The sequence below is a fragment of the Tachysurus fulvidraco genome, chromosome 2 (assembly GCF_022655615.1).
Source record: "Tachysurus fulvidraco isolate hzauxx_2018 chromosome 2, HZAU_PFXX_2.0, whole genome shotgun sequence".
In the NCBI taxonomy this organism is placed as follows: domain Eukaryota; kingdom Metazoa; phylum Chordata; class Actinopteri; order Siluriformes; family Bagridae; genus Tachysurus; species Tachysurus fulvidraco.
The window spans coordinates 43,046,425-43,060,314 of NC_062519.1; the positions used below are offsets into that span (position 1 = coordinate 43,046,425).

The 13,890-nt window shown below is 46.1% G+C and overlaps 1 protein-coding gene across 5 annotated transcripts in view; it reads left to right on the forward strand.

Annotated features, from left to right (window-relative positions):
• Positions 1 to 836, forward strand: part of stk33 (serine/threonine kinase 33) — an 18,397-nt gene extending 17,561 nt beyond the window's left edge. For all 5 annotated transcript variants that reach the window (XM_047802670.1, XM_047802658.1, XM_047802656.1 and 2 more), the window contains exons 12-13: positions 1 to 20; positions 171 to 836. The exon at positions 1 to 20 is cut by the window's left edge and continues 76 nt beyond it. In XM_047802670.1, the coding sequence (XP_047658626.1) occupies positions 1 to 20; positions 171 to 326 (176 nt within the window). In that variant the 3' untranslated portion in view covers positions 327 to 836. The remainder of the gene's footprint in view (positions 21 to 170) is intronic.
• Positions 837 to 13,890: the final 13,054 nt, after the last annotated feature.

A 13,890-nucleotide genomic window follows, 5' to 3' on the forward strand; every position in this document is an offset into this window, starting at 1 on the left:
CCGGTGTGTGCATGGTGCAGGTCGGTTCTTCCACACATTTTATTCATAAACTTATTGGGTTTCTGAAGTCTGAGTGAATGTAGTACAGGGTACAAAATAAAATAAAATCCGCCACAAGATGGCGCCAACATCACCAGCATCATACTGAACCATGCTTCTTCTCCCTGAAGTCCTTTAAACAGATGAACACAAAGCACCACAACCAACCGGATAAGCAAGAGAGCAGAAATAAGACCTATGCTCCCAAACCACTCACACTAAACGATAGCCCCGCCCACTCCTCAACAGGCCACTCCCCAAACTCCAGGTCCAAGAAGATCAGGTAGATGCACAAACACCCCAGAGTCTGCTGGAGGAAACGCTGACATTGGGGTTTACTGGGAAGATCTGATGGACTCACGAGACAGAGAAGGACCCGAGCCTCGTCCGTCTGTCTGTATCATCCGTTTTCTCCTGGATGACCTTCGAAGGATGAACTGTTTTATATTTGACCTTGTAAAGAAAAAAAAAAGATCCTAGTGCTGCTTTGAGATTATTTAATGAACCAGGTGTGTGTGAGACTCGAGCCTCATCTGCATCACACTTCCTGCGAAATATTCCTTCTTATTTTTTTCTGAGATTAAACAAATGCTCACATTAACAGGGTCTGATTTGTGAAGTGGGACATAACCAAAGATCCCTGACACTCTTTACACTGTAGGTGTAATCACTGCTCATGTAGACACACAACACATCCATTATTATTCAGTGTAATAGGATTAAAACCTTGCCAAATGTCTCGTGTGTATTTATAATGATTTACTTCATCAATAAACACAAAGTTCATGCTGAAGGTGAGAAAATGTTTTTTTGTATTTTCTTCAGTAAGAGCTGTTATTCTGCTCAGGGTCATGAACATGGACACGTGTAGAACACATGAAACTCGACACACACACTAACCCGGAGCTGTGAGACGAGAACGCTCAGAACCTCAACATGAGTGTTGTAGATCTCAGTAAATTAAAACTGTTTAAATAAAGGCATCAGGACAGTCGTATGATCAGATTAACGACAGCGAAGAAGGAGCTGAAGTAGTGAGACAGCCGGAAAAGCGCATCATTGAGAATGAAAGTGAATTGGAGTCTAATCTTGTTTGGATGTGAAGCTGTGAGACTCTAAAGATGCAGCACTCGAGCGTTAGAGTTCAGGATGGAGAGAAAATAATCCTCAGTATGGAGACGATATTAAAGTCACCAAGCACAGCTCACTGAGGCTGTGGTACAGGCGTGTGTGTGTGTGTGTGTGTGTGTGTATCTTTGTGTATGTATGTGTGTGTGTATGTGTGTGTATGTATTTGTGTGTATCTTTGTGTGTGTACGTGTGTATGTGTGTATGTGTGTGTGTGTATCTTTGCGTGTGTGTATCTGTGTGTGTATCTGTGTGTGAGAGTGTGAGTGAGTGTGAGTGTATCTGTATGTGTGTGTGTGTGAGTGTGTGTGTGTATGTGTGTGTGAGAGTGAGTGTGTGAGTGTGTGTGTGTGTGTATCTGTGTATCTGTGTGTATGTGTGTGAGTGAGTGTGAGTGTATCTGTATGTGTGTGAGTGTGAGTGTGTGTGAGTGTGTGTGAGTGTGTGTGAGTGTGTGTGAGTGTGTGTAAGTGTGTGTGAGAGTGTGTGAGAGTGTGTGTGAGAGTGTGTGAGAGTGTGTGTGAGAGTGTGTGTGTGAGTGTGTGTGAGAGTGTGTGTGTGTGTGTGTGAGTGTGAGTGTGTGTGAGTGTGAGTGTGTGTGAGTGTGAGTGTGTGTGTGTGTGTGTGTGAGTGTGAGTGTGTGTGAGTGTATCTGTATGTGTGTATGAGTGTGTGAGTGTATCTTTGTGTATGTATGTGTGTGTGTATGTATTTGTGTGTATCTTTGTGTATGTGTGTATGTATTTGTGTGTATGTGTGTGTATGTATTTGTGTGTATCTTTGTGTGTGTATGTGTATGTGTGTATGTGTGTGTATGTGTGTATGTGTGTGTGTGTATCTTTGCGTGTGTGTGTGTGTGTATCTGTGTGTGTATCTGTGTGTGAGAGTGTGAGTGAGTGTGAGTGTATCTGTATGTGTGTGTGTGTGAGTGTGTGTGTGTGTATGTGTGTGTGAGAGTGAGTGTGTGAGTGTGTGTGTGTGTATCTGTGTGTATGTGTGTGAGTGAGTGTGAGTGAGTGTGAGTGTATCTGTATGTGTGTGAATGAGTGTGTGTGAGTGTGTGAGAGTGTGTGAGTGTGTGTGAGAGTGTGTGTGTGAGTGTGTGTGTGAGTGTGTGTGAGTGAGTGTGTGAGAGTGTGTGTGTGTGTGTGTGAGTGTGTGTGTGTGTGTGTGTGTGTGTGAGAGTGTGAGTGTGTGTGAGTGTATCTGTATGTGTGTATGAGTGTGTGAGTGTATCTGTATGTGATACTGATCCAAGATGGCGGCGCGGCAGTAGCACGCAGCGGCCTCTCCGGATTCAATACGGTGCTAATTACGTTTTTAAGTCTTTATTTACGGTTCTGAGCCCGACCATTGCTTCTACATGGATGCCAGAGACAGCGGTGTTCATGTATACAAACATGTATACAAACACCAGGACCTAATAAAGTACAGAAATCGTGTAACAACCAACCTGCACGATGATGTACTGGTTAGGCTTCGTGACCTCGGCTTGCTGCGGAGACCAGGCCTCCAGTCCCCGGTGTCGCCTGATACCAGAGACCAGGGGAGGGGACGCCGAAAGCGGTTCGCGAGGAAGCGGAAGCGCGGTAAGCGAGCGGGCGTCCGTGCTAGGCTAAAAACAAACCCTAGCCGGCCGGCTCTCCCATCCATTCTACTATCCAACGTTTGCTCCCTGGACAATAAACTGGACTACATCCGACTCGAACGCTCTACACGGAGAGAGGTTAGAAACTGCTGTGTGTTTGTTTTCACGGAGACGTGGCTCAGCGACAGAGTTCCGGACGCCGCCATTCAGCTGGACGGGCTAACTTCATTTAGAGCCGACAGAAATGCAGCTCTTTGCGGTAAGACTCGCGGTGGTGGTGTGTGTGTTTATATCAACACGGAATGGTGCAAGAACTCTGTGCTTGTTTCTACTTACTGCTCATCGTCAGTAGAGTTTGTGACTGTTAGATGCAGACCATTTTATTTACCACGGGAATTTACTACTGTTTACATTGTCGGAGTTTACATTCCTCCTAGCGCTAATGCTAAAGAGGCGCTAAGTGAGCTATACGGAGCTATTAGCGACCTACAGAATGTTCACCCCGACGGACTTTTTATCATCGCCGGAGATTTCAACCATGCAAATCTTAAGTCAGTGCTCCCTAAATTCCATCAGCATGTGGACTTTGCTACGAGAGGTGAAAACACGCTGGATCTTGTTTACACAAACATTCCCGGTGCGTACCGTGCGGAGCCCCGCCCCCACCTCGGCTACTCAGACCACATCACTGTTATGCTAATTCCTGCATACAGACCACTCGTCAGACGCTCAAAACCGGTTCTGAAGCAGGTGAAAACCTGGCCAGCAGGAGCCACTTCTGCTCTTCAGGACTGCTTTGAGTGCACTGACTGGAATATCTTCAGGGAGGCTGCAACCAACGGCGACTCCGTCAACTTGGAGGAGTACACGTCAGCAGTGACCAGTTACATCGGCAAGTGCATTGATGACGTGACCGTTTCCAAGACCATCACTACACGCCCCAACCAGAAGCCGTGGATGAATGCTAATGTGCGTGCTCTGCTGAGGTCTAGGGACCTAGCCTTCAGAACAGGGGACAGGGTGGCCCTAAGAACAGCAAGGGCCAAACTGTCCCGAGCCATCAGAGAGGCAAAGCGTGCACATGCCCAGACAATCCACAGCCACTTCCAGGACAGCGGAGACACCCGGCGCATGTGGCAGGGCATACAGGCGATCACAAACTACAAGACAGCTTCACCTGCTTGTGATAGCGACGCCTCCCTCCCAGACGCGTTGAACGAGTTCTACGCTCGGTTCGAGGTACAGAACAACGTTACGCCAAGGAAGACCATCCCTCGTCCCGACGACCAGGTACTCTGTCTATCCACGGCCGACGTGAGGAGATCTCTATGCAGAGTTAACCCACGGAAGGCTGCTGGACCAGACAACATTCCTGGCAGGGTGCTCAGAGAATGTGCGGAACAGCTAGCGGATGTCTTTACGGACATCTTCAACATTTCCCTGAGCAGCGCCGTTGTTCCTACGTGCCTCAAAACTACCACCATCGTTCCTGTCCCAAAGAAGTCTACAGTGTCTTGCCTCAATGACTATCGTCCCGTTGCACTCACACCCATAGTTATGAAGTGCTTCGAGAAGCTCGTCATGAGGCACATCAAGACCCAGCTACCACCCTCACTTGACCCCCTACAGTTCGCGTATCGTCCAAACCGCTCCACAGACGATGCCATTGCCACGGCCCTTCATTTAGCCCTCACCCACCGGGACAATAAAGACACTTATGTACGAATGCTGTTCATAGACTTTAGTTCAGCATTCAATACAATCATCCCTCAGCACCTGATTGGGAAGCTGAGCCTGCTGGGACTAAACACCTCCCTCTGCAACTGGATCCTGGACTTCCTGACTGGGAGACCTCAGTCAGTCCGGATCGGGAACAGCATCTCCAGCACCACCACACTGAACACTGGAGCTCCTCAAGGCTGCGTGCTCAGTCCACTGCTGTTCACTCTGCTGACTCACGACTGTGCAGCAATGCACAGATCGAATCATATTATTAAGTTCGCCGATGACACGACCGTGGTGGGTCTCATCAACAAGAACGACGAGTCAGCATACAGGGAGGAGGTGCAACAACTAACTGCCTGGTGTAGAGCCAACAACCTTTCTCTGAATGTGGACAAAACTAAAGAGATGGTTGTGGACTTCAGGAGAGCACAGAGCGACCACTCTCCGCTGAACATCGACGGATCTTCTGTAGAGATCGTCAAGAGCACCAAATTTCTGGGTGTTCATCTAGCGGAGAACCTCACCTGGTCACTCAACACCAGCGCCATCACCAAGAAAGCCCAGCAGCGTCTCTACTTCCTCCGAAGGCTGAGAAAGGCACATCTCCCTCCCCCAACCCTGACCATGTTCTACAGAGGGACCATTGAGAGCATCCTGAGCAGCTGCATCACTGTCTGGTTTGGGAACTGTACGATCTCGGATCGCAAAACCCTGCAGCGGATAGTGAGGACAGCGGAGAAGATCATTGGGGTCTCTCTTCCCTCTATCATGGACACTTACACCACACGCTGCGTCCGCAAAGGCAACAGCATTGTGGATGACCCCACACACCCCTCACACACACTCTTCACCCTCCTGCCGTCTGGAAAAAGGTACCGAAGCATTCGGGCCCTCACGACCAGACTGCGTAACAGTTTCTTCCCACAAGCCATCAGACTTCTCAATAACCGAACTGTACTATACTGAGCACAACATACACACATATCATCTGTATGGACTGCACAGACCCTCACAAAACACACACACTGTTTTGCACACTTTTCTGCTGTTTTTGCACATATTGGACAATATCTCAGTCATCTGCTGTTTTTTGCACAACTCCATATATAATCCAAAGGACCTGCTGCTAAGAACCTGCTGCTGTTCATTCTTTTACTGCACAAAATACTGTTTGAACATTCAGTATTTACACCGGTCGGTCGGCGCTGTTTCTGTTACTGTGTATTGTCTTTTGTGTATTGCATTTTTTGTACTTTTTGTATTGTCTTGTAACTTAATGTCTGCACTGTTTTTTGTCCTGCACTGTCTTTTGTCCTGCACTGTCTTGCTTGTCTTGTCCTGCACTGTTTGCACCAGGTTGCACAGTTGCACTTTATGTGGCTAAGACTACTTACATGTCCTTAGCCCTGTCTTTGTTTTATGTAGCACCTTGATCCTGGAGAAACGTTGTCTCATTTCACTGTGTACTGCAACAGCTATATATGGTTGAAATGACAATAAAAAGCTTCTTGACTTCTTCTTGACTTCTTGATGTGTGTGAGTGTATGAGTGTATGAGTGTATGAGTGTATGAGTGTGTGAGTGTGTGAGTGTGTGAGTGTATGAGTGTGTGAGTGTATGAGTGTATGAGTGTGTGAGTGTGTGAGTGTATGAGTGTATGAGTGTGTGAGTGTGTGAGTGTGTGAGTGTGTGTGAGAGTGTGTGTGAGTGTGTGTGAGTGTGTGTGAGTGTGTGTGAGTGTGTGTGAGTGTGTGTGAGTGTGTGTGAGTGTGTGTGAGTGTGTGTGAGTGTGTGTGAGTGTGTGTGAGTGTGTGTGAGTGTGTGTGAGTGTGTGTGAGTGTGTGAGTGTGTGTGAGTGTGTGAGTGTGTGTGACATGCAGTGTGTTAGTGAGTTTGAACAGAGGGCTGGTGTGTTCTTCGTCCACTTTGTCCACAAATGATTAAAATTCTGTATCTCTATAATATATATATATAATTTATCTATATGTGTTTGTGTCGTTGCTGTTCTCGGTGTTTTCACTCCGCAGTATCGTGTTTCGTTACTTTCTCTCCTTCATCTCAAAAAGAACCAACAATAAATTTGCAAATGAAAATTATATAATTTTTGAATAATTTTTGACATTTTTACAATAACGAAACTTCGTACTTTTATTTAATGTTAATGTTGTAGAACATCAGTGTGACTTCATGCTCATGTCTTAAAATAATCTACTTCAATGATGAGAATTTTATAAAAATCTTTTTATTTTCAGTGGAGTGTGAACTGAACACGTCCCTGTTAATGAGCTGTTGCTATAGAAACCATTAAGTATCAGAGACCAGATCTCTGTGGGAGAAATGGTTTGTAACAGATTAGTGATTAATAAAGTAAAGTGGACAGCGAGTGTATTGTGGGAGAACCACAGGATGGCGCTGTACAGAGAACCTGACACAGAACACAGCAGAGACACGATGAGACACGATGAGACACGATGAGACACGATTCTAAACTGCCCGTTTGATGGATTGCGTCATTAAATAATTACAATGTCTGAGTGTGTGTGTATCACCTGAACATGATGAATCATCTCAATAACTCCTCATCTAAGAGCTCAGCAGTTCTTGTTGCTGGTGAACACTCGCCATGTTCAGGCAGAACTGGAACAGATGAACAGGTTCATTCAGCGTGAGACGCCTGATCAGAGTCAGATCCATGGGCATAAGGTCTGTTTATTTGGGCCTCACTATGCCTTACACTGTCAGAGGACAGGACGGGATTTCCACAGATGGTCTTCATTTTCTCTTCTCTCACGCCAGACTTCTGATTCATTAAAGGCATAAAGACTGAAGATGATGAAGAAAAGGTCCTGAAGTTCTGTACAGGAGAGAAAGAACGATGTGTATAAGAACTGCTTGTTGTGTTCCTTCTCTAACATGCTTAACATAAGACCAGAAGCTTTTCCTGGTGTCTCACACACACACACACACACACACACACACACACACACACACACACACACACACACACACACACACACACACACACACACACACACACAGAGTCAGAGGAGTGTGGTGGATGAAAAAGAGGGCGTTTGTTTGTGAGGCAGAGGAAATTAGAAAGGCGGCCAGTTGGAACAGGGTCTTCTCCTTTCTTCTCTTCTCCAGCTGTATGCGCTGACAGATGGGCTCTGAGGGAGAGAGGAGAGGCCAGGATTACAACTCGGTGGCTCTTTCAGGTCCTAGAGTTCGAGATACGGCCCACGGTTCGACTCCACGGGCGATCGGACAGAGCGATAATGCCATCAGAGACGAATGAGCTGCAGAGAGCGTCAGCTTCAGTTCCTGCATCTCAATAACCTTAATGGAGGTTTCTTTAATTAATTACCTGATCTGATACCTGCAGCTGTGTGTGTTTGTGTGTGTGTGTGTGTGTGTGTGTATGTGTGTGTGTGTGTGTGTGTGTGTGTGTGTGTGTGTGTGTGTGTGTGTGTGTGAGAGAGAGCCTCCTCCCATCACATTCCTCTCTTACTGTGTCCTAACCGCATGGCCCATGACATTACAGTCATGAGCTAATGTGTAAATAAATTCACTCCCACGTGACACGTTGCTCAGCTGATGCCCCTCTGATCCCCTTCAGCTCACAGAACGTTTGGTGAATCGATTCATTCATTCATTCATCTTCTACCGCTTATCCGAACTTCTCGGGTCACGGGGAGCCTGTGCCTATCTCAGGCGTCATCGGGCATCGAGGCAGGATACACCCTGGACGGAGTGCCAACCCATCACAGGGCACACACACACTCTCATTCACACACACACACACACACACACACACACACACACACACACACACACACACACACACACACACACACTACGGACAATTTTCCAGAGATGCCAATCAACCTACCATGCATGTCTTTGGACCGGGGGAGGAAACCGGAGTACCCGGAGGAAACCCCCGAGGCACGGGGAGAACATGCAAACTCCACACACACAAGGTGGAGGCGGGAATCGAACCCCCAACCCTGTGAGGCGAACGTGCTAACCGCTAAGCCACCGTGCCCCCCCCACACATTTGGTGAATATTTAATTTAATTTGGTTTACATTTTAAAACACTTATAATCAACTTTAAGGAAAATTCAGACTATAAAACACAACTGCTTCCTCCAAACTTAAACAGTGATATGTGTGTGTGTGTGTGTGTGTGTGTGTGTGTGTGTGTGTGTGTGTGTGTGTGTGTGTGTGTGTGTGTGTGCGTGTTTTTATTAAAAAATACAGCCTGAAGTAAATATTCAAACAGATGGCACTTTCACAGCAAGCTTCATCAATCGTTGTCGACACCTTCATCAGTCTCTTTTCCTCCCTACAAACTACTCTTAAAATATTTGCAATTAAAACCAATTAGCTCATTTGAATATCAAATTAATTAACAAACACACTTAATGGAGTAAATCCTTCTTTTAATAAGTGAAAGTTCTCCACTCCGCTTGGGTGGTGTGTTAATTTACACTGATATCTATTCCCATGTCTGCAGACATTAACAGCATTACTACACACTTTAAAGGGGAGGTGGTGTTTTCTAAGCAATTTTCTGCTAGACTTCATTTTTAATTTATTCATATTTAATTTATTGGTCTGTGCAAACTGACTTGGTATAAAACTAATCAGTGGGGCTCTTAAAGATACCGAGTGTGTTGGCAAGCAGCACAGACATCACCCCAGACTTCATCTTAAAGTGTTTCGTCCCTCAGACGTGTTACTCTGAGCGCTGAGGATGAAACTGAGATGCACGGCTGAACTCCCCGAAGGAGAGCGCTTGATCCTTACAGTAAACCTTTTGATAATTCAGAGAGAGTGAGAGAGGGAGAGAGAGAAAGAGAAAGAGAGGGAGAGAGAGAGAATAAATAGAATGAAAAATGTGGTCAACCTTGAATCACCAGAAGTATTTCAATTTTGCGGCTGCTGACCATCCGGTCCTGCTGCCAGAACACCATCCACACAGCATCCACACACCATCCTCCTCCTCCTCCTCCTCCTCCTCCTCCCGCTGTGTCCATTCCTGCACTCCTGCCCTTGAATCTTCCTCTTCCTTTTCTACAGCGATACTCTGACCATCATTTCACGCAGTGTGACTCAGGATCTTGTCACCCATCTACACTCTGGGACACGGCGATGGTGCCACAATCCTGCCACATGGAACTGAGTTCAAATGATCATCGAGAACGGAAATCTAGTAAAAAAAAAAATCCTCATAAAGTTCTTTCATTTATCAGTCAGAAGAAAACTGATGTGTGTAAGAAATAAGAACTTTGACCTGAGGTCAGGTCACAAATCCTGTGCTGGAGAAATTAAATAAATAACAAGATGAAACCTTTAATGTGTTTATTTGAAGCTGGCTTTGCACCGACCAACCTGAGCATGATGGAGTGATGAAGAACATCTCCGAGATCCTGCCTGATATCGTATTTAGTCCTATTTAATAAACTTTTTGTTTTATTTAGTTTAGCGTCCCAAGTCTTTGGTCCAGTCCATATTTAAAATTCACTTAAATGATATTTATATTGTGATTTTAGTAATGACACGTACTGTAGCAGCTTCACTGAAATCTGGGTGTCAGTGAAAAACCCTCAGAGTTGAGATCTTCTGACTCTTGGGTGGAGACCACAATGCTCCCATGTAGTGCTGAGGTCAAGACTAGGACTACATTTATGTTTCCATTTATATTTACAGCATTTGGCAGACGTTCTTAACCAGAGCAATTTAGAGAAGAGCTTTAAATCTGTCTCAATAAACACATCCTGATTCTGGCTCGCAGTTCACAGACCATCTGTCAGATCTGTCTATAAACCCTGTTGAGAAGATCTGAAATAGTACGAGAAAGAGTTATTGTATGAAGACAGTCAGTGACTCTGAGGTTCATTCCAACACCTCGGCATCAGACAAGAGAAAAGTCTTATTGCAGGTCTTCTGTGTTGCATGTGAGATGGTGGAGCGGTGGAGCAGTGCTGGAGGAGTGATGTGCCTGATGGTGGTGGTGAGGGTGCAGTGTGGTGTGTGATGAGCGCTTTGTAGGTAGACTGCAGTGCTTTAAATCTGATTCAGCAATGAGAGATCTGAGAGCTGTCGAGGGGGATCACTAGGGGGATCACTAGGGGGATCACGAGGGGATCACTAGGGAATCACTAGGGGGATCACTAGGGGGATCACTAGGGGATCACGAGGGGGATCACTAGGGCGATCACTAGGAGGATCACTAGGGGGATCACGAGGGGGATCACTAGGGGGATCACTAGGAGGATCACTGGGGGATCACTAGGGTGATCACTAGGAGGATCACTAGGGGGATCACGAGGGGGATCACTAGGGAATCACTAGGGGGATCACTAGGGGGATCACTAGGGGATCACGAGGGGGATCACTAGGGCGATCACTAGGAGGATCACTAGGGGGATCACGAGGGGGATCACTAGGGGGATCACTAGGAGGATCACTGGGGGATCACTAGGGTGATCACTAGGAGGATCACTAGGGGAATCACTAGGGGAATCACTAGGGGAATCACTAGGGCGATCACTATGGGGATCACTAGGGGGATCACTAGGGGGATCACTAAGGCGATCACTAGGAGGATCACTAGGGGGATCACTAGGGGAATCACTAGGGGAATCACTAGGGGAATCACTAGGGTGATCACTATGGGGATCACTAGGGGGATCACGAGGGGATCACGAGGGGGATCAGTAGGGGGATCACTAGGGGATCACGAGGGGGATCACTAGGGCGATCACTAGGAGGATCACTAGGGGGATCACTAGGAGGATCACTGGGGGATCACTAGGGCGATCACTAGGAGGATCACTAGGGGGATCACTAGGGGAATCACTAGGGGAATCACTAGGGCGATCACTATGGGGATCACTAGGGGGATCACCAGGGGGATCACTAGGGCGAACACTATGGGGATCACTAGGGGGATCACCAGGGGGATCACTAGGGCGATCACTAGGAGGATCACTAGGGGAATCACTAGGGGAATCACTAGGGCGATCACTAGGGGAATCACTAGGGCGATCACTATGGGGATCACTAGGGGGATCACCAGGGGGATCACTAGGGCGAACACTATGGGGATCACTAGGGGGATCACCAGGGGGATCACTAAGGCGATCACTAGGAGGATCACTAGGGGAATCACTAGGGGAATCACTAGGGCGATCACTATGGGGATCACTAGGGGGATCACTAGGGGGATCAATAGGCCTAGCCGAGATCGAGTCTTAAGAGGGTCGAAGCCAAGTCAAGATCCAAATGAAACAAAGACCGACAGACTGTGGCTTCAGGCTTTGCATGAGTGAGATATCTGCTTTATAAAAGACAGAAACAGAATTGCTTCATGCCAAATTTTCCACATTTGAACAAAACATCCAGCTGAGACAGAGACAAGTCCAAGTCCAAGTCCAAGTCTGCTTGCCTGCACAAACTCAGATTATGGCTTACAAATAATTTTATGATACTTAACGATGACAAAACCCAAATCATTAAATTTGGGCCAAAAGAGCACCCAGATAAAGTTTCTATTAACCTTGGTACTCTTACTCCTTATCTCACTTCTGATGTTAAAGATCTAGGATTTCACCTACATAACAGTCTTAAATTAGACAAACAAATCAACACCATAGTTAGTACCGGCTTCTTCCACATTCGCAGGTTAGATAAAGTCAAAACTTACTTAAGCAGGAGAAGTTTTGAAACAGTTATCCACGCTTTTATCTCAACTCGACTTGACTACTGTGATCCTTTGTACTCCGGGTTATTTCTCTCTTCCATCTCTCGTCTTCAAATGGTCCAAAATGCGGCAGTCCGTCTACTCACAGGTAGCCGCAACGAGACCATATCACACCAATCTCACGTTCTTTGCACCGGCTGCCTGTCCGATACCGTATACAAGATTCTGCTATTTGTCTACAAAGCTCTCAATAATCTAGATCCCAAATATTTATCTGACTTGATTGTTATGTAAAATCCATCAAGATCACTTAGATCCCAAAATGGTCATCTTTTACATGTACCAGGATGCCGTCTGCAGCGCAGGGGAGACCGAGCTCTCGCGGTAGCGGCCCTAAGCTGTGGAATAGCTTGACATCACCAGTCAGAACTGCTTCTACGTTTGCTGAATTAAAAAAAAAACACACCTCTTTTCCTGCACTTTTAATTGTTGGTAATTTGTACGTGTTCTTTTATATTTATGTCCTTTCTTTTTTCCTTTTCTGCTATCTCTATGTACAGCACTTGGGCCAGCTCAGGCGCATTTTAAGTGTGCTTTATAAATAAAATTGAATCGAAAAGAATTGAATTGAAGTCAATATAGAAAAGACCTGGACCTGAGGACCACAGCACTACAGTATCTCCACCAGAAGATTCCATTCCTCCATTACTCCATACTTTTGCTCACATTCCAGATGACAGGATCCAAAGAAAGATAAGACAAGAATCCATCCTGTTTTGAAAAGCTGATAAACATCTGCACACGAATTCTCACAACCCCTGAAGATGTAAACACACCCGTGCCTTACAGAAGTGGTTCCTGGTCTCAGACTCACACTCTTCACTTGTCACCACGTGGGACCTTCTCCATCACTCGCTTCAGTTTCAATTACACAGGGAGCCATTTTTAACCAGAGACCCCACATCACCTCCACTAGCACGCCTGCTGACAGAAGAGCGACAGATCCACTCTGATACCTGCCACTGAGCTCCTTAACACACTCGCGATCTGCTTTGAGTCTCCAGCTTTAAATCAAACACTGTATAGAGGGAAAGCAAGAACCTCCAATAACCCAATTGCCTACTGGTATATTTTTCTTTCTACTTCAATTTGACATATACAGCAGTTTTAACAAGACACACTGTCACAGAGCAGCTTTACAGAAACCTGGATGTAGATTCATTTCTCTAATGAACAATCCAGGGGCAGCAGAATGAACAAAACCTTGAGAGGAACTTTGAGAGGAACCAGACTCAAAACAGAAACTGTCCTCTTCTGTCTCACTCTGGATAATGTGGTATTTATTATATGATATTTTATAATGATTAACACAACTGTGAGGAGGCACGGTGGCTTAGCGGTTAGCATGTTCGCCTCACACCTCCAGGGTTGGGGGTTCAATTCCCGCCTCCACCTTGTGTGTGTGGAGTTTGCATGTTCTCCCCGTGCCTCGGGGGTTTCCTCCGGGTACTCCGGTTTCCTCCCCCGATCCAAAGACATGCATGGTAGGTTGATTGGCATCTCTGGAAAATTGTCTGTAGTGTGTGAGTGAATGAGAGTGAACCCTACATCAGTGCCTGCCTTTTGTAACACTCTTGTAGCTGATGAACACAAATATCCATCAGCACACTCCAAAATTATATATATATATATATATATA